General features: G+C 40.0%; 1 protein-coding gene and 1 pseudogene across 6 annotated transcripts; one reads left to right on the top strand and one right to left on the bottom strand.

Annotated features, from left to right (window-relative positions):
• The first annotated feature begins 4,496 nt into the window (after nucleotides 1–4,496).
• Nucleotides 4,497–25,614, top strand: LOC141697403 (inositol diphosphatase DSP1-like). Of its 6 annotated transcripts, none has more exons than XM_074501765.1 (8): nucleotides 4,497–4,914; nucleotides 5,100–5,193; nucleotides 6,808–6,865; nucleotides 6,977–7,020; nucleotides 7,113–7,294; nucleotides 9,803–9,852; nucleotides 13,217–13,557; nucleotides 13,641–14,253. In XM_074501765.1, exons 1-8 carry the CDS (start codon nucleotides 4,694–4,696, stop codon nucleotides 14,154–14,156), a joined length of 1,506 nt encoding a protein of 501 aa, XP_074357866.1. In that variant the 5' UTR covers nucleotides 4,497–4,693; the 3' UTR covers nucleotides 14,157–14,253. The 6 variants fall into 6 exon arrangements, 4 of the variants coding, with proteins under 4 accessions (XP_074357866.1, XP_074357869.1, XP_074357868.1 ...); XR_012564694.1 differs by lacking the exons at nucleotides 13,217–13,557; nucleotides 13,641–14,253 and adding exons at nucleotides 24,083–24,164; nucleotides 25,339–25,614 and having other exon boundaries at nucleotides 4,503–4,914; XR_012564695.1 differs by lacking the exons at nucleotides 13,217–13,557; nucleotides 13,641–14,253 and adding exons at nucleotides 24,083–24,164; nucleotides 24,699–25,331 and having other exon boundaries at nucleotides 4,503–4,914.
• On the bottom strand, nucleotides 21,205–23,183 carry LOC141696940 (1-aminocyclopropane-1-carboxylate oxidase 1-like; annotated as a pseudogene).
• Nucleotides 25,615–25,845: the final 231 nt, after the last annotated feature.

Genomic DNA, 25,845 nt, shown 5'->3' on the forward strand with positions numbered 1-25,845 from the left:
TTGAAAATAAGGACGCAGCTTTCTTGAAGCCATCACCAAGGCTAAAGCGAATTTCTCAATGGCTGAATAATTCAACTCAGCACCATGCAAAATTTTGCTGACATAGTATACGGGTTTCTGGACTTTCAGTTCCTCCTTAACCAACACCGCGCTCAAGGCGCTTTCTGAAACAGCCAAGTACAAGAATAAAACTTCACCCAGAACTGGCTTGGCCAACAACGGGGCCTGGCCCATATACTTCTTTAACTCTTCAAATGCCTTCTGATTTTCCTCACTCCATACAAAGTCTTTAATGTTCTTTAATGACTTGAAGAATGACAAGCACTTGTCTCCTGACTTGGAGATGAATCGTCCTAGCGCAGCAACCCTTCCTGTGAGTTTCTGAACATCCTTGACAGTTTTTGGGGGTTCCATGTCCAGGATCGCCTTTATTTTATCGGGGTTAGCCTCAATTCCCCTCTTTGAGACCATCAATCCCAAGAATTTTCCAGATCCTACTCCGAAAGCACACTTCGTGGGATTCAACATCATCTTGTGGTACCTCAGGACCTCAAAAGCTTCCCTCAAATGGGTTATATGATCAGTCTTTACTAGACTCTTGACTAGCATGTCATCAACATAGACTTCCATAGTCTTCCCAATAAGATCCTTAAAAATTTTATTCACCAACCTTTGATAGGTGGCTCCTGCATTCTTGAGACCAAACGCCATAACAAGATAACAATAAACACCAAAGTCAGTGATAAATGATACCTTTGGAATGTCATCCTTATGCATTTTGATCTGGTTGTATCCACTAAACCCATCCATGAAACTCAGCATCTCATGTCCAGCGGTGGCATCAATCAAAGTATCAATTCTAGGCAGCGGAAAACAGTCTTTGGGGCATGCATCATTCAGATCGGTGAAGTCTATACACATCCTCCACTTTCCATTAGCCTTCTTCACCATTACAGGGTTTGCTAACCACTCCGGAAATTGAATCTCCTCAATGAAACCAGCCTCTAAGAGCTTTTCCACTTCCTGCTTTATAGCCTCTTGTCTTTCCGGGGCAAAATTTCTTTTCTTTTGTTTCACTGTCTTCCGACTTGGATTCACGTTTAGCTTGTGAGTAATTAACTCCGGGTCTATGCCTGGCATATCAGCTGCTGACCATGCAAACACATCACTATTTTCTTGCAAAAATTTCACTAACTTCCCTTTAAGGGGCTCCTCTAATGTGGCTCCAATGAAAGTCATCCTCTCAGGATTCTTGGGATCTAAAGGAACCGAAACCAATTCTTCTGCTGGCCTTCCTCTATTCTCATCATTTTCTCGAACATCCATATCTTCAATAGGGAGAACCTGCTCCCCGACTCCATCTGCCCTCAAAGAGGCCACATAACAGCTTCTAGCCATTTTTTGATCTCCTCTCTCTTCTCCAATCCCGTTTCGGGTGGGAAACTTCATGACTGAATGGTAGGAAGAGGGGGCTACCTTGAAGGCATGTATCCCTGTTCTCCCCATGATAGCATTATAAGTTGAACTAGCCTTTACCACTACGAAATCCAGCATCTGCGTTGCTTGCCTTGGCTCCGTACCTATGGTGGTTGGCAACTTGATTATCCCTTCCACAGGACATTCTACTCCAGCAAATCCATATATCGGCATGTCGGTTGGTGTTAACTGGGAGTCGTTATACCCCATCCTTAGAAAGGTATCGTGGAGCAAGATATCCACAGAAGCACCATTATCCACAAGGACCCTCTTAACCGGGCTATTTCCCATTATTGGTGTTATGACCAGCGGGTCGTCATGGGGAAACTTCACACCCTCTAGGTCGGAATCATCAAAAGCCAATGTTACTTCTGTCCTGGCCCTCTTCGGGGCTTCTCCAACAATATGCATAACCTCTCTAGTATATGCCTTTCTGGAATTTTTGGACAATCCAGCAGCAGTTGGACCTCCAAAGATCGTGTTTATCACAGGCCCTTGAGGTCTCGGCCCTCCATAAATGGTGTTTATAACTGGTCCTCTAGGTTGGGGATTCCGCCCCTGATCATCTTGGTCCCTCCTACGATCTTCAAAGTTCTTCCTTCCATTATTATTTCTGTCTCCTCCATCTCCAGTATACTTGTTCAATCTTCCTTTTCGAATCAAAAACTCAATTTCATCTTTCAACTGCCTACACTCATCGGTGTCATGGCCAACATCTTTGTGAAACCTGCAATACTTGCCCTTATCTAGCTTGGCGGGATCAGCCTTCAAGGGCTTAGGCCAGCGAATATCTCTGTCTTTCTCAATCTCCATCAAAATCTGACTTCTGGGAGCATTCAGCTTAGCGTATTCAGTGAACTTTTGCCCAGGTCCTCCCTTCTTGGGGGTTGAATCAGGGTTTTGTTCAGTTCTAGGATATTTATCCTTAGCGATATACTCCAAATCAGTTTTTCGTTTCTTGCCTCCAGTGGGCTCATTACTTACTACAGTCTTCCTCATACTTTCTTCAACCTTGATATACTTCCCTGCCCTCTCTTGGAGCTGCAACATGCTCTCAGGGGGTCGTTTGGCCAAAGACATCTTGAAAAACTCATCCCTAGTTCCTTGTTGCAGTGCTATCATGGCTACCTTATCATCAAGGTCTGGGACTTTTAAAGCCTCCTTTGTAAAACGATTCAGGTAATCTCTTAAGGATTCCTTAGCTCCCTGCACAAGACTCATAAGAGATGCTGAACTTTTCTCATGGACTCTTCCACTGATGAATTGCTTAATAAAAGCCTGACTTAATTCTCTGAATGATCCAATAGAATTTGGGGGTAGGCGACTGTACCATCTTTGAGCCATACCCGACAGGGTTTGAGGAAAGGCCCGACATTTTATAGCATCGTTCACGGGTTGCAGCAGCAGTGCATTAGAGAATGTCCTAACATGATTAGCGGGGTCTCCCGTGCCATCATAGGCTTTGATAGTGGGCATCTTGAATTTCCTTGAGATATGGGCATTCATTATCTCTTCTGTGAAGGGTGGAGTTGGATCATCAGGATCTCCAAGGGGAAGGAGATTGCTTGGATCAGTTCTTGGGACAGCAGCCCTTCTTCTTACCGGACCATCCAGGTCTATGATAGGAGGAGGATTTCTCCCCCTAGGAGGTATGTGGGATCTGGTGGCTTGGTGAGCCTCCAAATCACGTCTCAGCCTTTGGATTTCAGCCTCATGAGCCCTGATCTTTTCCTGCACTTCTTGGGGATTCGCCCCTGGGGTGCTTTGGGGGCGTTGCCTTCCATCGGCCATTGGCTCTTTTCCAGGACGCCTCCTTCTCGGGGCCACTTCATCATCCGAAGATTCGGAGTCTCTCTCAGTGTATGGACCAGAAAATTCCCGATCCTCAGGGATAGGATCCAAACCTCGTATATAGGGGGGCGACCGCCCTCGTGCTTCGCTTCGCCCCGCATATCCACTTCCTCCAACCTCAGGGTGAAGGGGCATCCCATAAGGGGGGTTAGTAGTAACAATAGTTGAATATTCATACCCGACGGGTCGAGAATTCACAGGTATATGTATTTGTTGAACTTGAGGATTCGTACCTTGAATAATCGGGGGAGTTGTCCCTTGTGGCTGAGGATGAGTTGCCCCTGTCTAGGCTTCCCCCTGAGTAGATGCATAAGTTGAATGGGGAGGAACCTCCACGGTTGATGAAATCACCTGGGTTGTCCCTGATGGTGTTCCCTCCTCCAGAGTGCTGGTTGTTCTCCGTGTTCTCGCCATGGTTGTTGTTACGTTTTTCCCACAGACGGCGCCAAATGTTATGGATTAAAACTACTATATATAATTGCTGTATTTAATACTAAGGAACGTGAGCTTCGAGGCTCGATTTGACTGCTCTTGTGTTTCGTGACTCAATCTGCCTTAACAAGATGCCTACGTACCTTGCTGATTGCCAAGGATCAAGTCAAAAAACGTAGTTCTGATTGGTGGGGGTGAGACCCCTTATATAGATGTGGGAGTCCTTGATTTGGACTTGGTATAGGAGACTTGGTGGACAAGCCTCTGAATTAGGATAGACTTAGGAGTCCTAGGAAGTAGGAAGCTGATCCCTTATCCTTTTAGGTCCCCTTGAGGCTAATCTATAAGGATTTATATCCTTATCGGGACTCTTCTCAATAGCTGATTTTTCCCTTATTAATTAATTACGAAATTAATTAATAATCAGGGCTTTTGGGCCTTTTTTATTCCACCAGGCCTGATCTGGTCCATCAGGCTTAACCTTTCTGGTCTGAGTTTCATATATCTTTTTATTGGCCCTAGCAGCCCACAACTTGTACAATTAATGCAGTATTTAATTATACAATCATAATTTATTTATCCCTATCAATAATATAAATAATAAATTTAGTATTTTGGAAAATATCAACAAATTTTTTTGGAAAATATTAATTAACCATACATATTTTGCCTGTAACAATATATAGTACAGATCTGCCTTCAAATTTCGAACAACATTTAATCAAGTTATATATATATATATATATTTTTGTACAGCTTTCCCCTCTCCCTGCATCACACCCGCATGTACACGCAACACAACTGGTGTCACCAATTCCAACGCGCCCGCGCAATTTTAACCACCAGCACCACTCCCTCATCTATATAAACAACTAATTTCCCTCTCCTCCCTTAATTCTACACACACAAATATTAATATATCAGCACTGAACACATGAAAGCAGTTGATATTTCAAGCAGAGACGATGACACGTGTCGAACTATCGGCGTCGCCGCCGTATCCAAATCACCTCCGGCCACCGGAGATTACGACGATGATGTACAGTACACACCTCCATTCAACTTCGCAATGGTGGATAATGGAATTTATAGGTCTGGTTTTCCTGACTCTACTAACTTCTCCTTCATACAAACCCTTGGCCTTCGCTCTATCGTGTAAGTCTATCGATCTCCTACTTTATGTATGTAAATTGTAATCTCTCGTGTAGTAGTCTAGTAATTATGCTGCAATCTCCGGAGACACATGTGTACGTGAGTATTTTCGCAATTGATCTTATCGAAAACAGAAGGAAATAATTTCTGTGTAGTGGAGAAACTTAGGGTTTTGTGAATGTTGGCAGATATTTGTGCCCGGAGCTGTATCCAGAGGCAAACGTCGAGTTTTTGAGGTCCAACGGAATACGTTTGTTTCAGTTTGGAGTTGATGGCAGTAAGGTATGATTTCATTTTTTTTTCGTACTTGTACTGTTTCTATTTCAATTATAAAGCAAGCTTAGTTAATTTGCATTACTGTATTGATTTTATGATTAAATAGTGAGTTTAATTGCTATATTTATAGATGATCAACTATGTCATATTTTAGATACTCAAGTTTATTAGAGCAATTGAATTGTTTTTAAGTTGCTACTAGTTGTTTGCCTTTTTAGTGTATATACTCAATAGCTTGAAGTGATATCAAACATACTTTAATGCAACAATCTGTAAATCCTATTCATTCCAGGTATACTAGATGAATATGAAGTATATACAAATAAATATAAACAAAGGGGCAAGTTATAATGGGGAAGGGGACCATTATTTATTGAGAAAGAGCATTTATATAGCGGTATTAAGCATTATTTTGGTGGGGCAAGTGAATTGATATACATTAGATGGGGGGGGACTATTATACCTGGGTGGAGATGAAATATTTGCTATTATTTTTATGGCAAGAGAAATAAAATACATAGAGAAATAGTGAATAGTGGTACACTGTAATATTTGCAGAAACTCCTGTGAACCATATGCTCTTTATTTCTCTCTCTATTGTCTACGGTTTTTTATAGTATTATTGGTTGTATTCTTATATTCATTTTTAATTACAACCGATATAATGGTTTTCAGTTCATAATCACCGTTGCAAATAATATTTAATGAAGGTCATAGATGTTGTGCCTATAAATTATATTATCCAAACTTGATGTACCACAATGGAAAATTAGCCTTTTCCTTTTGTAATTCCAGCTCTTGTTCCCTTTTAATCCTTTTAGTGATATATAGTTGTACTTTATAATAGCAAAAGAATTTAACAAAGAAAAACTGACGAATTTTGTTTGATAACATTATTCCAGATTTACATGACTTTTGTACTTCATTGTACATATCTCACATACAGTCATGATGCTTTCTACTAAATTTCTCCAAGTACTTACCGAATATAATTCTTGGACGACAGTGAAAGCATTCAACGAGGATTAAGAATGTAACAGAGCTGAGTTAGTGGTTGAGTCAAGTGCTTGATTAACTTAGGATTGTACAAAGATAATATGTACTTTCTTTTTTTCCCCCGGGTGCCTCATTTACTTTAGTTTTTCCCAGTCAATTTCCCAACTAAAACGGAAACTTGTAATGTAAAATAATATGTGATTAACCTTAGGTGTGAACATCTATCAATTTGTGATCTTTACCACTTTCCCAATCGCAATTGATAAAACGTTGCCTTGCCCTTAATTTCTTATAAAGAGGCTGTTTTTAGGGTTCGAACAGTTGATGAATACCAGGTGAACAACTAAACTTTTGTAAAGCACGACCTTCCCAGACCATAAAATATTGAATAACTCTAAAAATGTGTATATTTGACCAACTGGACTCCACAAATATCCCAGGTGTTTATGGTAATGTAGTGTATTGAGATATCCTGTACTCTGAAGTATTGGGCATCACTTCTATTTTATAGGGTAATGTAAAAGCTGAAACATGTATCACAAAATCATGTAGTTTAGAAGGTTAAGAACTTTTTATTGGACTGAGTTTGAAATTTTGCTATTTGCTTTTGGTCATTGTTTGTAGGAACCTTTTGTCAATATTCCAGAGGATACAATTCGTGAAGCACTTAAAGCCGTCATCGGTACTGTACTCTCAAGTTTTCACTTTTTGTAGACTAACTAAAAGATGAATTGAAGTAAAATGTGCAAGCGTTTTGCATAAATACTCATACCTCGACATGTTAACATTTCAGATATCAGGAATCACCCGCTGTTAATTCATTGCAAACGAGGCAAGGTTTGTGTAGTCTGGTATTTGCATCGCTTTACCATGAATATTATACACAGTTCCCAATTTGAAGTTGTGTTTCCTGTGACTTCCTTCTTCAGCACCGAACAGGTTGTGTAGTGGGGTGCCTGCGAAAATTGCAGAGATGGTGCCTGACCTCAATCTTCGATGAGTATCAGCGCTTCGCAGCTGTCAAAGCTAGAGTTTCTGATCAGAGGTTTATGGAGCTCTTCGATGTGTCAACTTTCAAGCATATACCAAAAGAGTTTTCATGTTTAAAGAGGTAAAGAACTATCTATTTTGAAAGACTCCTTTTCTTGTAATTACCAGAAACCATATCCTTTTCATTATATTGGAATAGAATAAATGGGAAACTTGATATTCTGGAATAAATTTTAGCTGTGAAGGGACTCTGTTTTCTTTCTACCCTAAAAACAATGATGTTTTCGTTTACTTCGATGGACAATAGGTAGCAGGTTGCTTAAAGTACCTGACTCTTCCTTGCTTTCTCTTAATCAAGTTGACAAAGACAGTATCAAAATCATAGGGGAATGTTTTGTTTTGTATTGTTACAGTTTAGTCAATGCTGACACAGCCTGACTAGCAGATCTGTTACCAGTATATTTTAGTCTTGGATTCTACTCTACACTCGGTCGTTCCCAGAATATAATGAAGTAACATTATCATAAATTGAAAATTTGAAGCAGACTAATATTAACATAAGAGCAAGTTTATATATCTGTTTACTTCAGTCATACAGGATCAAGCCTCGGTTTATTAAAGCTACACAGCATATCAGTGTATGTGTTGATAGGTACAGTTAAGTTGATGAAAGAAGTCAAGCTTACATACATAAATACATAAATACAGTAACGTTGTGAAACTCTGACAGAGTAACTGTTGGAAAATGTGGGTATTGAGCCCCACATTGTCAAGTCATTTTGAGCCGTTCTTGAGTGGGTGACGCTTGGAGTATGTTCTCCTCCGTGAGAGCTTTCCGAGGCACTTCGAAACACTCAAAATGGTTAAGGGATGAATGATATGTGATCATCTAAAGTTGGTCCCTTGAAGTTGGAAATGTTGTAAATAAACTTGTATCCCACATTGAAATTGAAAAGGGGTTTCCATTGCTTTATATAGCATAACACTCTAGTAGTGTCTAAAAGTGTTACTAAGGTGTTGATCCATCTCCTACGTGCGCGCGCAGGGGGTGCAAATTGCCCGCGCGTGCGACGTGCGGACACGAATGTAACATAAAATGGGGGAATACGTTGGGGCTTGGGCTCAAATAATTATTCAAGTTTTGATACGGATAATTATTATAATTTGATTTGACGAAATAATAAATTTGATTTATTAATCGACAATTAATTAATGCGTTTAATTAATTGTAAAGAGTAGCGCACAAGTCATCCGGGTTGGGGCTTGGGCTCAAATAATTATTCCAGTTTTGATACGGATAATTATTATAATTTGATTTGACGAAATAATAAATTTGATTTATTAATCGACAATTAATTAACGCGTTTAATTAATTGTAAAGAGTAGCGCACAAGTCATCCAGAGTCTGTATATAATATCGTTATAGGGATTAGGGTTAATCATAATCATCTCATACGATACCACACACAGCCGTCTCTAAACACAAACCCTATCTCTCTCTCTCTCAATTTCTTGCTCTGTTCTCGCTCGCCGAAGGTGCTGTTTATATAACGACACCGTCTTCTCGTTTTATCGGCCCGTACATACGGTGAGAGGCGAAATAGCTTTAAGGAGACAGTTCTTTTCAACTGGACTCAGGAACTCTCTCATATCCTTATCTCTTTCGTTTATTTTCTGTTTTTTACAGTTATACTCGCGCACTGTTATTCGCACACACTGTTTTAATTGCATTTATTAATCGCAGATTGTATTAACAGTAACAAGCTAAAAATAATAGCTTGACCTTAGGGAACTGTATCCATCAAATGGGAACACATAAATTTTGTGATATTTTAATTTCTGTTCCAGCGTTTTTGTGAAAATTAGGCCATCTATGTTTAAAAGTATTACGGGCATGAAAATTTGGTGGAAATCATGTATGACTTAATTCTTAACAATTATATATAATGTTTTGTTTAAATTGCTTTTGTTGATTGGGAAATGTGTTCTCTGAGTTACCTATAATAAAGAAAATTTTGAATTTGTTTGTGAAGCCTTTTAGGGGGAAAATGTATAGAATCTATGGAGACATTAGTTGATGGAATAATGACGATGTTTAATTAAAAGAAGGAAGTTGGAACATTATTAAATCCTTTTGTTTTTTATCCATTTCTAACACATGAGCCTTATAAGTTGAAGTGATGCCATTATATTCAATATTTTACCTCCAAAATCCAAGCGTGAATGCGCTTCGTGGATGATTTTTAAGCTGTTTATTTCACTGAATCTGCACTTCTTTTATAAGCCAACCTGAAAAAAGGGCTTTGAATAAAAACATGAAAGATACTATTTACTTGTAGCATCTATCTTCTACAATATAGTATATAACTATAGTATATAACTGGACCAGTGTTGTACACTAGTATGTTCATGAATGTTTCCAGTTTTTATTGTTTGTATTTGGTTCTTATTCTTTAAATGATTACAGAATAAAGTTCATAATTTATTGTCAGAGCATTGAACTTGTAACAGTGAATCTCGACTATGCAATTTTTTCTCTCTTTTTCTGCACGAATGCAGAAGTCCTTGATGTTCTCTAGAAAACAATTACTCGGGCTAATTAGACTTCTTTTTTCTGGCTTTCTTACAGCGATGAAATTTTTGAACGGAATCCAGTCTCACCTGTAACCGAGGAAAAAGGTTTGATTTTTGTTTAGTATATTGTTTTTCCCAAGTGAGTTTTGTTTGTTTGATATTTATCTTTAATGTTATAATTTCAAGTATTTATTTACCTTCACACATCAGGAGCTAAGTAAAGTGATACTTCATAGGTTAAATGTATCATGTATATGAAAACAAATTTAAAGATGCCATCTAATGATTCTTGAAACATTCTTTTATTTCTGGCTAACTGACTAGGTAGACTAGTATATAGAGGTGGACCACTAGTTGGGCAAAAATAGTTTGCAACTTAGACTATTTCATTCCTCTTTAGGAAAGCTTGGACATTGCATATTTCGATTAATCTACCGCTAATGTTTTTGCATTTGCAATGATAACTAGAATTGTAGCAGAATCTTAACCTCCTTCTTGATTTAATAATAGCAATATACAGTGCTTGTATCTTTATTTTCAAAGTTGTATAAAATGAGGACTGATTTATGCTTGCAGAGAGACATGGCTAATTTATGCTTGCACAGAGACATGGCTAGCTTTATGTTATTCTTACAAAGTTATGACATCTGTTATGGATTAAAAACTAATATATATAATTGCTTATTACTAAGGAACGTGAGCTTCGAGGCTCGATTTGACTGCTCTTGTGTTTCGTGACTCAATTTGCCTTAACAAGATGCCTACGTACCTTGCTGATTGCCAAGGATCAAGTCAAAAAACGTAGTTCTGATCTGTGGGGTGAGGCCCCTTATATAGATGCGGGAGTCCTTGAATTGGACTTGGTATAGGAGACTTGGTGGTAAAGTCTCTGAATTAGGATAGACTTAGGAGTCCTAGGAAGTAGGAAGCTGATCCCTTATCATATGAGGTTCCTTGGAGGCCAATCTACAAAGATTTACATCTCCATTAGGACTTATCTTAATAGCTGTTTTTCTCCCTTATTAATTAATTACAAAATTAATTAATAATCAGGGTTTTGGGCCTTCTTTGTTCCATCAGGCTTGATCTGGTCCATCAGGCCTGATCAATGTGGTAACCTTTCTCGTCTGAATATCATACATCTTCTTATTGGGCCTAGCAGCCCACACCTTATACAATCAATGTAATATTTTAATTATACAATGAGGATTTATTTATCCCTATCATTTGCCCCCCAACTTTTGGGAAACATTGATTAGGTTTCGCAGAAGTTAAGTCTATTCATTCCCTTACAGGGTTTCGTTTTTGCGTAAAGTGTGGAGCGACCTACACGTTTACAACGATTTTTCCTTTATTCCTTTTATTCAGGAATTATCTTAATTTCCAGGAATTTTTCCCTTAATTCTGGGATTTTTCCCTAATTTTCCGGATTTTTCCCTTAATTTCTGGGATTTATCCATAATTTTCTGGATTTTCCCCTTATTTCTGAAAACACCAACATTTTTCAGAAAATATTTTAAGGAATTTCCTTATTTTTCTGTAATTTTCCTCAATTTTCTGGCTTAAAATCGATCAGGATGTATACCAAATCGATCAGGATTCCTAATCGATTTCGATCAGGATCCTGATCGAACTAGCTCAGAAAGTAACACTCTGATCGATTGAATCTTCGACCAGGATCTATGCAGAATCGATCAAGATTCCTGATCGATTTCGGTCAGGAATCTGATCGAACAAGCCCTCAAAGTAACACTCTAGTCGATGGTATCTTCGACCAGGATCCATGCAGAATCGATCAGGATTCTTGATCGATTTCGATCAGGATTATGATCGAACTAGCCTTCAAAGTGACACTCTAGTCGATGGTATCTTCGACCAGGATCCATGCCGAATCGATCAGGATTCCTGATCGATTACGATCAGGATTCTGATCGAACTAAATGAACTTCTACCCTCCTGATCGAATAAAATATCGATCAGGATTTTCTCTTTTGTCGATTAGGACTCTGATCGAACTGAGTGAATTTCTACCCTTTTGATCGAATGAAATATCGATCAGGATTTTCTCTTTTGTCGATCAAGAGTCTGATCGAACTAAGTGGATTTCTACCCTTTTGATCGAATGACATATCGATCAGGATTTTCTCCTTTGTCGATCAGGACTCTGATCGAACTAAGTGGATTTCTACCCTTTTGATCGAATGAGATATCGATCAGGATCCTTTTTTGTGTCGATCAGGACTCTGGTCGAATCATTTTAAGATTCTGGTCGATTTTCGACCCTTCATTTTCCATTGGAGCTTCTAGATTATTCCCGGCACTTCTTGTAAATGGGCTTTTTAAGTTGGGCCTGGCTACATGGGCCTAAAAACGCCTCGTATTCCGAGCTTTTCGCTTATATAAGTGAAGTGTCCTCACTTCACTCCTCATTTCTTGAACTTCCTCTCAAAATAATCTCTAGAGTTCTCTCTTTAAGATGGCGATTTCCGGCGACTTCAGCCACCGCAGTTCCACCTTTCTCAAATTTTTTCTAGGTTTCAAGCATTCAACCGAAGCATATCAATGGCGGATCGTGACTTGGCTCGTTTGGGGAAGATGAATGTTTCTAAGAGAGGTACAAACATTCAAATTCAATCTTCGTATACTTCCTTAATTGATATGATTAACTCTAGAGGTGATGAATATCCCTCTCTATCTGAGTTAGATTCGTATAACCATGGTAACACCTTTCATGAGTTAGATGGTAGAATCGAGTCCATGAACACCATGTATAGACTTCCACCCTACCTTAGGATTACTCCAGCCGCCCCTGGGGATAGGACATGTAACTAGGAGGGGAATACCCTGTTTATTTATCGAGGAGCCCTGACCGCGGGTCTTAGTTTCCCATTCCATGAATTTATTCCTCGTTTACTTGCTGATGTACAAATCAACCCTTGTCAACTCCCTCCTAATGCCTGGAGGAACATTATTTGTTTTATGGTCCTTTGTCTTAGAAACAATTTTCCTCTTTCCGTAGCTGTCTTTAGGAAAGTTTTTCAATTCTATAATAGCTCCATGAGTCAACCGGGCTGGGTTTTAACTCGCCAACGGCCCAAAATCCCCCATATCTTTGATAGTAATTCTATAGTTGAGAACAACCCCAAATGGAGGGATGAGTTTGTTAGGCTGACCTGGGCTGGGGGTGATTGGGCCACACTCTTTCGTAGGCCCTTTTGCAAAGTGTCAGATGGGAGTCCAGGTAGCATCAGGTTAACTGATGAAGAGGAGGTGGCCTATCAAGCCTTAATTTCAGATGATGGGAAAACAGACACCTGGACCCTTTTAGAGGAGTTTTCCTTGAAGAAAGTTGGTCTCTCTCAGGCCAGTGATAAGGGTAAATTTATAACTGCGTAGCTATTTTTCCTTCCCTTTAATTATAACTTTTTTATCTTTTGCAATTTAATATTCCTTCTATTTTTTCTTTCAGCTTGTGAGGCTATTAATAACGTCAACAGGCCCAAGGAAGGGGAATCTGGCCGCCAGAAGAGGGCCAAGCTAAACAGGGACCCCAGGAGCAAGCCTGATGCTCCTGCTTTCCTTAAGCCCCATGTCCCGGTGGTCGAGCTGGGGGACGATGTGGATCCTCCACTTAAGGCACATTCCTTCAGGCCTAACTGGGGCTTCAGGAGGAGCGATACGGTGGTTGGATCCACCAAACATGCTAAGGATTGGTCGTACCATTCCATCACTCCCCATGATTTCACTGACATTGTTACAGGGAGTGATATCGAGACTATTGAGCTTCTGGGTTCTCAGGCCCAAGCTGCGGTAACTTTCTATTTTCTTTTTTCTTTGAATTCCAACTTTCTCGTATTTCAATGAACTTGTGTTTAACTCATATTTCTTTGCAGAGTAACACCTATTTCCTGGCGGCCCTCCATCAGGCTAGGTCCTGGAAGGGTAACTCTGATGAGTTTGAGAAGGAGATGAAAAAATGGGAGGAGAGAGCCAAGGTACTGGAGAAGAAGCTGGACACGAAGAAGGAGGAGCTGGCTAAGGCTCATTCCGAGCTGGTGAAACTTAGGAGCGATAAGGAAAAGCTCATCGATGACTACATGGATTCTGACAAGTTTAAGAATCTCATGGAGATTCATGATAAGGGTCTTTATTCCCTACAGTTTACTCAGGGATGGGATGCGGCCGTAAAGGCGGTTTCTGAGAGGCATCCGGGCTTAGTCGACCCTAAGGACTTTATAAGTCCTGAGCAGGCTGAGACGGAGGACAGCATAGATGCCCTCTTCAACTCCCCTCAGCCAGATGATCGCATCTTGGATCCTAACACTGCTTCTCCTCCCGCTTCTCCTGCGAAGGATGCCGAGGGTGTTGATAAGGAGCAAGGGAATGAAGGCTCCCGCATGGAGGAGTAGTTTTTTATTTTGTATTTTTATCCTTAACTTATGTTTGAACTTCATTTGTATCAGAACTTGTTACCCTTCGAGGTTATTTTATATGTTGCTTTTCTTATTCGCATCTTTCTCCTTTATCTATGCATTTAACCTTGAACTAATTGAACCTTTGAATTGTGCAACGTGCACTCTTATGAAAGAATCCTTGAAGTCTTCCTTTTTTCAATGATCAAAGCATGATTTTTTGTTAAAACCACACAAGGTATTATCACAACTTAAACATCCATAGGTTGAAATAATTTCAAACTTATTAATATGAAGTCTAATTTTCCAAAACTTTACATAGTATGGGTTCGACCCTTATCAATAATGACTCGACAATGTAAATTCTACTGGAATATAAAATCCTACGCAAGCAAAGCTTCAAGGTGCTTTTCAACCTACTCGTCATCCTGACAAGTGAGAATCGTATTCAGTTGCCCTACACATAGTAAACCTTCAGGTTTTGTGCATGCCAAGTTCTTGGGACTTCAAAACCATCCATTGTCTCCAGCTTGTAGGTTCCTCTACCTTGAACATTCTTGACTTTGTATGGCCCTTCCCAATTCGGGGAAAGCTTCCCTTTCTGTCCTACACCAGAAGCTTCTATCTTCCTCAAGACCAGGTCACCTTGTTTGAAAAACCTTTCTTTAACCCTTAGGTTGTAGTAGAATGAAGCCTTTTTCTGATATTCTACTATCTTTGCATGTGCCTCATCTCGCACTTCATCAATTAAGTCCAGATCCAACCTTTGTCCTTCCTCATTTTCCTCAGCATTGAAAGCTTGAATCCTTGGAGAGGAATGTGATATCTCCACGGGAACAACTGCTTCTGCCCCATATGCCAACATGAAGGGAGTTGCTCCAGTCGTGACTCTACAGGTAGTCCTATAGGCCCATAATATTGGAAGTATCTTATCCACCCAATTATTTCTTGATTTCTCGATCCTCTTCTTTAGTCCATCCAGGATTATTCGATTTGCTACCTCTGCTTGCCCATTGGCTTGCGGGTGAGCCACAGAGGTGAACCGTAACTCAATTTCATTTTCTTCACAATACTTCTTGAATTCTTTGTTATTGAATTGTGTTCCGTTGTCGGTGACTAGGATACGGGGAATTCCATACTGGCACATAATATTTTCCCACAGAAATTGTGCAACCTGCTTAGTTGTGATCTTGGCCAAGGGTTTGGCTTCAATCCATTTGGTGAAATAATTAATGGCTACAATCAGAAACTTCCTTTGTGCCGTGGCCATGGGGAAAGGCCCCAGAATGTCCATTCCCCACATAGCAAAGGGAATGGGCGAGTTGATAGAGGTCAGCATCTCGGGGGTTGTCTAACAACAGGTGCATGCTTCTGACAGCGATCACACTTTTTCACATATTCTTTGGCATCAGCCATCATTTCTGGCCAATAGAAGCCTAAACGAGTTATCTTATGAGCCAAGACCCTGCCCCCCAAGTGTTGCCCACAAATACCTTCATGCACTTCTTCAAGAGCCAAGCGTGCCTCATCGGGCCTGAGACACCTTAAGTAAGGAACCACGAAAGATCTTTTGTACAGAATCTCATCTATCAAAGAGTACCTTAGTGCCCGAACAGCTAACTTCCGTGCTTCAGTCGCATCGTTTGGCAACCAACCGGTTTGAATGTGGGCCTTAATGGGATCTATCCAAGACGTCCCCAGGCCTATAGGAGCTACAAGCTTAACATCTATGCTTCGTGTCTTCAAAACACGGAAGTACACACTTCCTGAACTTTCTTCTATCTCGGACGAAGCAAACTTCGATAATGCATCTGCCTTAGCATTTTCCTCCCTTGGAATGTGCTCAACATGGCACTCATCGAATTGGGTCATCACAGCCCTTACTAGACGGACATACTTAGCCATTGTATCATCCCTTGCCTCAAATTCTCCCTTTACCTGGGATATGATCAGCTTCGAGTCTCCACGGACCTTTAAGTTTTTGACTCTAAGCGTTCCAGCTAGGCCGAGACCAGCTATCAGAGCTTCATATTCTACCTCATTGTTTGTGGTTGGGAAGTCTAGCTTCATTGCGTACTCAATTAAGAACCCATCAGGGCTTTGTAAAACCAATCCTGCTCCACTGGAGTTTGTTTTTGATGCTCCATCAAAATAGAGAACCCAATATTCTTTCTCCTTATCATCCTTCTCTTTGTTCCCATTATCGACTTCCTTGTCTTGAGGTACGGTATCTTCCTGCCCCCCGACTTCCTGGTTGGCTATGGTACATTCCACCACGAAGTCAGCTAATGCCTGGGCTTTTTTCGCTGTCCGTGGCTTGTACTTAATGTCGAATTCTCCCAGCTCTATTGCCCACTTAATCAATCTCCCACTTGCCTTGGGACTGTGAATGATATTTCTCAGGGGCTGATTTGTTAGCACCTCAATCTGATGAGCCTGAAAGTAAGGACGCAGCTTTCTCGAAGCCATTACCAAGGCTAGAGCAAATTTCTCAATAGTTGAATAATTCAACTCAGCACCATGCAGAATTTTGCTGACATAGTATACGGGTTTCTGGATTTTCAATTCCTCCTTAACCAACACAGCGCTCAAAGCACTTTCTGAAACGGCTAAGTACAAGAATAAAACTTCATTCAAAGCTGGCTTGGCCAACAACGGGGCCTGGGCCATATACTTCTTTAACTCTTCGAATGCCTTCTAGTTTTCCTCATTCCATACAAAGTCCTTAATGTTCTTTAGTGACTTGAAGAATGACAAGCACCTGTCTCCTGACTTGGAGATGAATCGTCCTAGCGCAGCAACCCTTCCTGTGAGCTTCTGAACATCCTTGACGGTTTTTGGTGGTTCCATGTCCAGGATTGCCTTTATTTTATCGGGGTTAGCCTCTATCCCTCTCTTGGAGACCATCAATCCTAAAAATTTTCCAGATCCTACTCCGAAAGCACATTTTGTAGGATTTAACATCATCTTGTGGTACCTCAGGACCTCAAAAGCTTCCCTCAAATGGGTTATATGATCAGTCTTTACCAGACTCTTGACTAACATGTCATCAACATAGACTTCCATAGTCTTGCCAATAAGATCCTTAAAAATTTTATTTACCAACCTTTGATAGGTAGCTCCTGCATTCTTGAGACCAAATGCTATAACAAGATAACAATAAACACCAAAGTCAGTGATGAATGATACCTTTGGAATGTCATCCTTGTGCATCTTAATCTGATTGTATCCACTAAATCCATCCATGAAGCTCAGCATCTCATGTCCAGCAGTGGCATCAATCAAAGTATCAATTCTTGGCAACGGAAAACAGTCTTTAGGGTACGCATCATTCAGATCAGTGAAGTCTATACACATCCTCCATTTTCCATTGGCCTTCTTCACCATTACAGGGTTTGCTAACCATTCCGGAAATTGAATCTCCTCAATGAACCCAGCCTCTAAGAGCTTTTCTACTTCTTGTTTTATAGCCTTTTGTCTTTCCGGGGCAAAGTTTCTTTTCTTTTGTTTCACTGTCTTCCGGCTTGGGTCCACGTTTAACTTGTGAGTAATCAGCTCCAGGTCTATGCCTGGCATATCAGCTGCTGACCATGCAAACACGTCACTATTTTCTTGCAAAAATCTCACCAACTTCCCTCTAAGGGGCTCCTCTAATGTGGCTCCAATGAATGTCATCCTCTCAGGATTCTCGGGGTCTAAAGGAGTCGAAACCAAGTCTTCTGCTGGCTTTCCTCTCTTCTCATCATTTTCTCGGACATTCATATCTTCAATAGGAAGAACCTGCCCCCAACTCCATCTGCCCTCAAAGAGGCCACATAACAGCTTCTAGCCATTTTTTGATCTCCTCTCTCTTCTCCAATCCCGTTCCGGGTGGGAAACTTCATGACTGAATGGTAGGAAGAAGGGACTTCCTTGAAGGCATGTATCCCTGTTCTTCCCATGATAGCATTATAGGTTGAACTAGCTTTTACCACCACAAAGTCCAACATCTGCGTTGCTTGCCTTGGTTCCGTACCTATGGTGGTTGGCAACTTGATTATCCCTTCCACAGGACATTCTACTCCTGCAAATCCATATATCGGCATGTCGGTTGGTGTCAACTGGGAGTCGTTATACCCCATCCTTAGAAAGGCGTCATGGAGCAAGATATCCACTGAAGCACCATTATCCACAAGGACCCTCTTGACCGGGCTATTTCCTATTACCGGTGTTATGACCAGCGGGTCGTCATGAGGAAACTTCACACCCTCTAGGTCAGAATCATCAAAAGCCAATGTTACTTCTGTCCTGGCCCTCTTCGGGGCTTCTCTAACAATATGCATAACCTCTCTAGTATATGCTTTTCTGGAGTTTTTGGATAATTCAGCAGCAGTTGGACCCCCAAAGATCGTGTTTATCATAGGCACTCGAGGTCGCGACCCTCCATAAATTGTGTTTATAACTGGTCCTCTAGGCTGGGGGTTTCGCCCCTGATCGTCTTGGTCCCTCCTACGATCTTCAAAGTTCATCCTTCCATTATTATTCCTGTCCCCTCCTTCTCCAGTGTATTTATTCAATCTTCCTTTTCGAATGAGGAACTCAATTTCATCTTTCAGCTGCCTACACTCATCGGTGTCGTGACCAACATCTTTGTGAAATCTGCAATACTTGCTCTTGTCTAGCTTGGCAGGATCAGCCTTCAGGGGCTTAGGCCAACGAATATCTCGATCTTTCTCGATTTCCATCAAGATCTGGCTTCTAGGAGCATTCAGCTTAGCGTATTCGGTGAACTTTTGCCCAGGTCCTCCCTTCTTGGGGGTTGAATCAGGGTTTTGCTCGGTTCTAGGATATTTGTTCTTAGCGATATACTCCAGATCAGTCTTCCGCTTCTTGCCTACAGCGGGCTCATTACTCACTACGGTCTTCCTCATGCTTTCTTCGACTTTGATATACTTCCCTGCCCTCTCCTGGAGCTGCAACATGCTTTCAGGGGGGCGTTTGGCCAAGGACATCTTAAAGAACTCATCCCTAGTTCCTTGTTGCAGTGCTATCATGGCTACCTTATCATCAAGGTCTGGGACTTTTAAAGCCTCCTTTGTGAAACGATTCAGGTAATCTCTCAAGGATTCCTTTGTTCCCTGCACAATGCTCATAAAGATGCGGAACTTTTCTCATGAACTCTCCACTGATGAATTGCTTGATAAAAGCCTGACTTAACTCTCTGAACGACCCAATAGAGTTTGGGGGCAAGCGACTATACCACCTTTGAGCCATACCCGACAGGGTTTGAGGGAAGGTCCGACACTTTATAGCATCATTCACGGGCTGCAATAGCAGGCATTAGAGAATGTTCTAACATGATTAGCGGGATCTCCCGTGCCATCATAAGATTTGATAGTTGGCATCTTGAACTTCCTTGAGATATGGGTATTCATTATTCCTTCAGTGAAGGGTGGAGTAGGATCATCAGGATCTCCAAGGGGAAGAAGATTGCTTGGATCAGCCCTTGGGACAATAGCCCTTCTCTGCACCGGACCGTCCAGGTCAATGATGGGAGGAGGATTTCTCCCTCTAGGAGGTGCTTGGGGTCTGCTGGCCTGGTGCGCCTCCAAGTCGCGCCTCAGCCTTCGAATCTCATCCTCATGAGCCCTGATCCTTTCCTGCACTTCTTGGGGATTCGCCCCTTGGGTGCTTTGAGGGTGTTGGCTTCCATCAGCCATCGGCTCTTTGCCAGCACGCCTCCTTCTTGGGGCTACTTCATCATCCGAAGATTTGGAGTCTCTCTCAGTGTAAGGACCAGAAAATTCCCGATCCTCGGGGATAGGAGCCAAACTCGTATGTAGGGGGGCGATTGCCCTCGTGCTTCTCTTCGCCCAGCATGTCCGCTTCCTCCAACCTCGGGGTAAAGGGGCATCCCATAAGGGGGGTTAGTAGTAACAACAGTTGAATATTCATATTCTACGGGTCGAGAATTCACAGGTACAAGTACTTGTTGAACTTGAGGATTCGTACCTTGAATAGTCGGGGGAATCGTCCCTTGTAGTTGAGTTGCCCCTATCTGGGCTTCCCCTTGAGCAGATGCATAAGTTGAGTGAGGGGGTATCTCCACGGTTGACGAAATCACCTGGGTTGTTCCTGATGGTGTTCCTTCCTCCAGAGCTCTAATTGTTCTCCGTGTTCTTGCCATGGTTGTTGTTGTGCTTTCCCACAGACGGTGCCAAATGTTATGGATTAAAAACTAATATATATAATTGCTATATTTATTACTAAGGAACGTGAGCTTTGAGGCTCGATTTGACTGCTCTTGTGTTTCGTGACTCAATTTGTCTTAACAAGATGCCTACGTACATTGCTGATTGCTAAGGATCAAGTCAAAAAACGTAGTTCTGATCTGTGGGGTGAGGCCCCTTATATAGATGTGGGAGTCCTTGAATTGGACTTGGTATAGGAGACTTGGTGGTTAGGTCTCTGAATTAGGATAGACTTAGGAGTGCTAGGAAGTAGGAAACTGATCCCTTATCCTATGAGGTTTCTTGGAGGCCAATCTACAAAGATTTACATCCCCACTAGGACTTATCTTAATAGCTGTTTTTCTCCCTTATTAATTAATTACGCAATTAATTAATAATCAGGGTTTTGGGCCTTCTTTGTTCTATCAGGCCTGATCTGGTCCATCAGGCCTGATCAATGTGGTAACCTTTCTAGTCTGAATATCATACATCTTCTTATTGGGCCTAGCAGCCCACACCTTATACAATCAATGTATTATTTTAATTATACAATTAGGATTTATTTATCCCTATCAACATCTATTGCTTGTAAGAAGCATGCTGGATATACATCGACCTGTTCTACATAAGACCGGTATGCATGATCATGTCCGTTCAGTTGAGTTAGTAACTTCGTGTGATTCAAAATTGTCTTCATTTTCCTTTCTGAAATTTGGCTATAAGCCTTTCCAACCTTCTCTTTTCTGCTCTTTGAGGCCATCGATTTTTAGGGGTTTAGCTCCTAAATTTCATTTTCTTTTGCAAAGTTATTTACCAGCTGGACGTAAATAGTTTCACATTTCAAACAGTCATCCTGCCTGCTTGATAGTAGATAAATCTATATTTCACTTGTTAGATAAATGCTTTACATACAAGAGGCGATGATATGTGTTTTTTATAACTGAAGGAATCATAAAAAGGTGGTTTAATGTACTCTTTGCAGTTTTCTAATGTCATAGAATTATGACCGAGTACCGTTTTCTTTTGGGCTTTTTCGCGATGTAGAAATCAGGGAATAGCTCTTAATAACATTGGGCCTGAGAATATAGTTGAATTGAATTGCTTGATGATTATATAAAGGAGTAAGTTTCAAGTCATTTTATTTCACTCAGAAAGCAGAGCCCTGTATAGTACTAATAAGTATTCATAGCTTTAGTGAACTCATGTCACAATTATAAACATTCAAAATGGTCCAGACATCTATGATGTGATCTGTCCCAAATTTGCATCCACTTCCATGACTTTCATGGCTTGAAGTCATGGTTCCTTGGCCTGAAATTTTAAGCCCGCATATAGCTTCGTGCAGTCGTCAAATAAGAACTTTGGGTATACTTGCTTTTCATCTGTTTCTTTTTTCACCAGTGTCGGGTCTGGACAGATAACTGCATCATTTCCAGGGTTGTAAAATGAAGCCAGAGACATGCGATTTCCAACTGATTGAGTACAACTTGGTGAAGCACACTCTTGTATTTTCCGTTGGTGATAACCTATAATTTAGATAGATAATTAGTGTTTCATTTGCAAATTGGTAAGTTAGTTAGGTAAACTTGATGAAGCAGTTGTGTACCTCTAATTGATCACCAAGGTTGATCATGATAGAATGGCGCATTGGCGGCACATCAATTTACTTGCCTTCCTTAAGGAGCTGTATACCACTGACCTTGTCATCTTGGAATTGTAAGATAATGCCACCAGCATCTATGTGAGCTCTCAGTCCCTTGATCAACTCTGGATTGGAACATGGGAGGTAGGTTGCTGACCTCGGTGCCGAAGTTAGGACCCTTGCTTCCATAAAAGGCTTTCGTTAAGTAACCTTTCTCTAGTCCAAGATTTTCGTACAGCAAGTCCAGAAGCTCCTCTCCTAGTTTCTCAAGGCTTCATCACTTTCCTTTCACATATAAATACACTACATGAATATATCAAAGAGATGTCATGATATCAGGACAAATCAGACCCTTATAATCTACATATATATTTCATACATAGTATCATGTCTAAACTATTATTGCATAACTAAATATATTTTTTTTGTCGGTACCTGTACTCCAGGTCATGGATCTTTGAAATATTTAAATAGGGAGATGGCGCAAGAAGAAGTTACTCTCCCAGTCCATATCAGTAACTTTTACTTAAACACAGAGCTTTGCTTGCAACCATCTCCTTAAACCCTGTTCCATACACTTCTTGTAATGCTCCTTTGTTAATCTTTCCACTTGTCTATAAGATCATGTGAGTTCCCATGGTTCACAAGCTACAATGATATAAGTTAACATTATCAGTTCAATCTACACAATAAATCTGGGGGACTGGTAGGTAAAATAATATCTTGAAGGTGGTAAAGAACAATTATAGTAATATTACCTTAAAAAACCCACAGTTCTCACAAGCATCTTTAATGAGCTCCATTGTGGAGGCTCTGGACACACCAGTCAGCTTCTCCAAATTGACGACCGGAAGGTTCTTCCTCTCTCTGTTTTATGTCTCCTCTTAAAGTCTTTTCTACTTGACTGTGTGTGTGTAAGTTGAAGCTTATAAGTTTGATCTTTTTGCGGAGGATGTGCTCGGTTTGGATCCTATTTATAAGGAATTGAAGTAGTTGGGACTCCCAACTTGGAGCAATTAGCCTAGAGTTAAATAAATATATATTTAAAAATCTAATTTGAGACCTTTGTGGGCTTAGCATTCTTTGTATATTTAGTCCAAGCTTCATTGTTGAAAATTTGATCCTCAAAGTTTGACAAGACCCTGCTTTGGCAGATAATGTAGACAATGACATCTGATTTGATTGGCACTACCCGTGCGCAACTCAGAGGCCAATCTAGTATCATTTAATTAGCTGCTTTTTTTTTTGCCAAGTTAATTAGCAGCTATTTGTCTTGGCAGTTAACTTGGAAAAAAAGTAACCATTCTTCAGGAAAACCACGGTTGTAGGGCTTCAACGCTGATCTTTAGAAGTAAGGGAAAAAGGTAGTAGTTTTATTATGTCACGTGGATCCGATGTTGCTACGAACTTCATTTAGTACTATTTGGGCACTTGAAGAAAGTTGTCCATGTATGTCGAAACAGGAAAATTTTGGCTGCATATAGTAGAGGACATAAAAAACAATAATTGGGATATGATCACTCTTTATCATGTTATAACTTGAAAGGGAAAGCGGAAGGGAGGATGCTGAGTCAGTTTTCATTTGATGGTCCTCTATAAGTAGTTTGTATATAGTAACAGTTCAATATGTTGTTTTTGATGAAATCTTGAAGTTCTGGGAGAGTAGGAAACCTTACGTTTTACTGACAATATATCATAAAGTCGATGAAATATAGGTAAAATTTATGCAGGGATGAAAGATTTCTGAATCTAAATTCAGATAAGATTGATATTAGCAACATTGCAGTAAACAAATGTCCCCATGAATTATGTAGATCATAAATGAGTGGTTTCAGGACTCCCGCATGTAGTTTCAGGACTCCCGCATGCACGGTTCCCTCGTGTTATGGTAGAAACATCTAAAATCATTGCAACTTATGAATTGCTCTTCATTAATACATCATATATAATAAGAGATATTTAAATATTGATCAAACTATGACATCCCCTTCTAATCTAAATGTTTGAAATTCACGATTAAATATTGCAATTTGGTATCTAAATATTTTTGTTTTCCTGGCTATAATCTGCAGGGTCAGCGAAAGCAGCCATTTAATCGAGTTCATAAAGTTGTACTGATTCTTTATAGGAAACAGACTGGAATAAGGAATCATGGTAAGTTTATTGCATAAATTTGTTTTAGATACTGCCCCTATAAATACTGCAACTAAGTTGGAGGAAGGTAGTTGGTCCTACTAAGTTGAAAAAGAAACGGCCACACAAGTTCAAGAAGGCAGACTATGGTCGGTGCTAATGCACGTTAGCTTTAGTTATAGGAAAAGAGATTAATATTTCAATCTATACAGTAGAGTGAAGAATGAATATTATAGGGACGATTGAGAGTTCTTTCCTAAGGTCAGGTGAACGGTCAAATGTGTATTTGCTATTCAGTTGTCCCTTTATGATAAATAAATAAGAGTGAGATTAGTGAAGAGTTCTGGTAATGATCTTATTTCTTTTAAAGAGTTCTCTCTCATCATGTCTCTAGTTTTCTACTTCGGTAGTTGGATCAGTTAGAAATATCTCCATTGCTAAGAAATAGTAACATTTAAGTATGTTCTTTGTTTTCGTTAATTTTTGGGTTATGTTGTTTAATCTTTCTCTAACTTATGTGATGTCAATAACATTGATTTTTATATTATAAGCCAGCAAAAGAATGTTGACCTGACTGTCTTATCATGGTCTAGTCAAGCGGGATACTGCTTACTCTTTGTAGTCAAACAATGACATCTTGTTCAATATATAGTACTTCATGGAAAACAATCAAAACGTGAACGGAACCAAAATGTGAGGTGAGGGGCTAGCCTACGAGAAGAAATTATATGTTAGCCCCAATTGATTTTGAGAAGTTCATGAATACCTTCTCCATGATTCTTTTTTTTAAGAATTCATGTTTCTAACCAACAAGCAATTGTAGGATCATTTCATCTCAATTATTTTGATGACTTCCATATATTGGAAAAGTCCTGGTATGGCTAGAGTACTGTTTTTTGTAGTACTGAAACAGTTCTTAATTCTATATTCAGAATTATTGGCTTATAATTTGTGCGCTATGCACTAATAAACAAAAATGTAAAATATTATGTAGTTCTTTTTTTTTTCAAGGTTTAGGATGCTGTGCAAATGCACTCTTTGCACATACATGTTTTTAGTTGTTAGCTTATTCTATACTCCGGTGAATACTTTTCATGTTACTGGCGGAGCACTGTCATTTCTTACTTTAGTTTCTGCATGTTAATTGTTCAATGGTGAACTGGCTTATAAGCTAATTTGGGATACTCACTATCAGGTAATGGCAACCCCAGATATCTGGCCGCCTGGGGACTAGTAGCCCTGCTATTTAGAATTCAGATATAGTAGTACTATGTCCCTATCTCTATCTCTATCTCTATCGTTACAAGTATAGGTGGGCTGTAACTAAGGGAGTTGGAAAATTGTATGTAAAGGTTTATAAACGTGGGTTGGGTCATATTATTCGTGACCGCCTCAAATTTTTTAATAACACGCCCATTTCTTTTAAGTGTTTTTTTTGACGAGAAGTGTTTGTTTTTACAAATTTTCTAGAGTGTGTTCAATAGCACCTATTAAGAATTCACAGTTGTCAAAATTTTATTGTGAAGAACTTATTAATAATGATGAACCTCTTAATGTACAAAAATCTTTATATTACGTAACTTTAACCATCGATATTGTTTGTCACCACTCACCAGTGTCTGGACAATCATAAATTATATAACAAGAGAAGATATATGTAAAAGAAAATTTAATATATTAAAGATCGTCCGGTTTTTACCGA

The sequence above is a fragment of the Apium graveolens genome, chromosome 11 (genome assembly GCF_009905375.1).
Source record: "Apium graveolens cultivar Ventura chromosome 11, ASM990537v1, whole genome shotgun sequence".
In the NCBI taxonomy this organism is placed as follows: Eukaryota; Viridiplantae; Streptophyta; class Magnoliopsida; order Apiales; family Apiaceae; genus Apium; species Apium graveolens.

Bases quoted from the DNA above. Each gene is read 5' to 3' on its own strand.
- LOC141697403 (XM_074501765.1), top strand. From the start codon at position 4,694: ATGAAAGCAGTTGATATTTCAAGCAGAGACGATGACACGTGTCGAACT. The intron at 4,915-5,099 runs GTAAGTCTATCG...GAATGTTGGCAG, and splicing joins CTTGGCCTTCGCTCTATCGT to ATATTTGTGCCCGGAGCTGT. The intron at 13,558-13,640 runs GTAACTTTCTAT...ATTTCTTTGCAG, and splicing joins GTTCTCAGGCCCAAGCTGCG to AGTAACACCTATTTCCTGGC.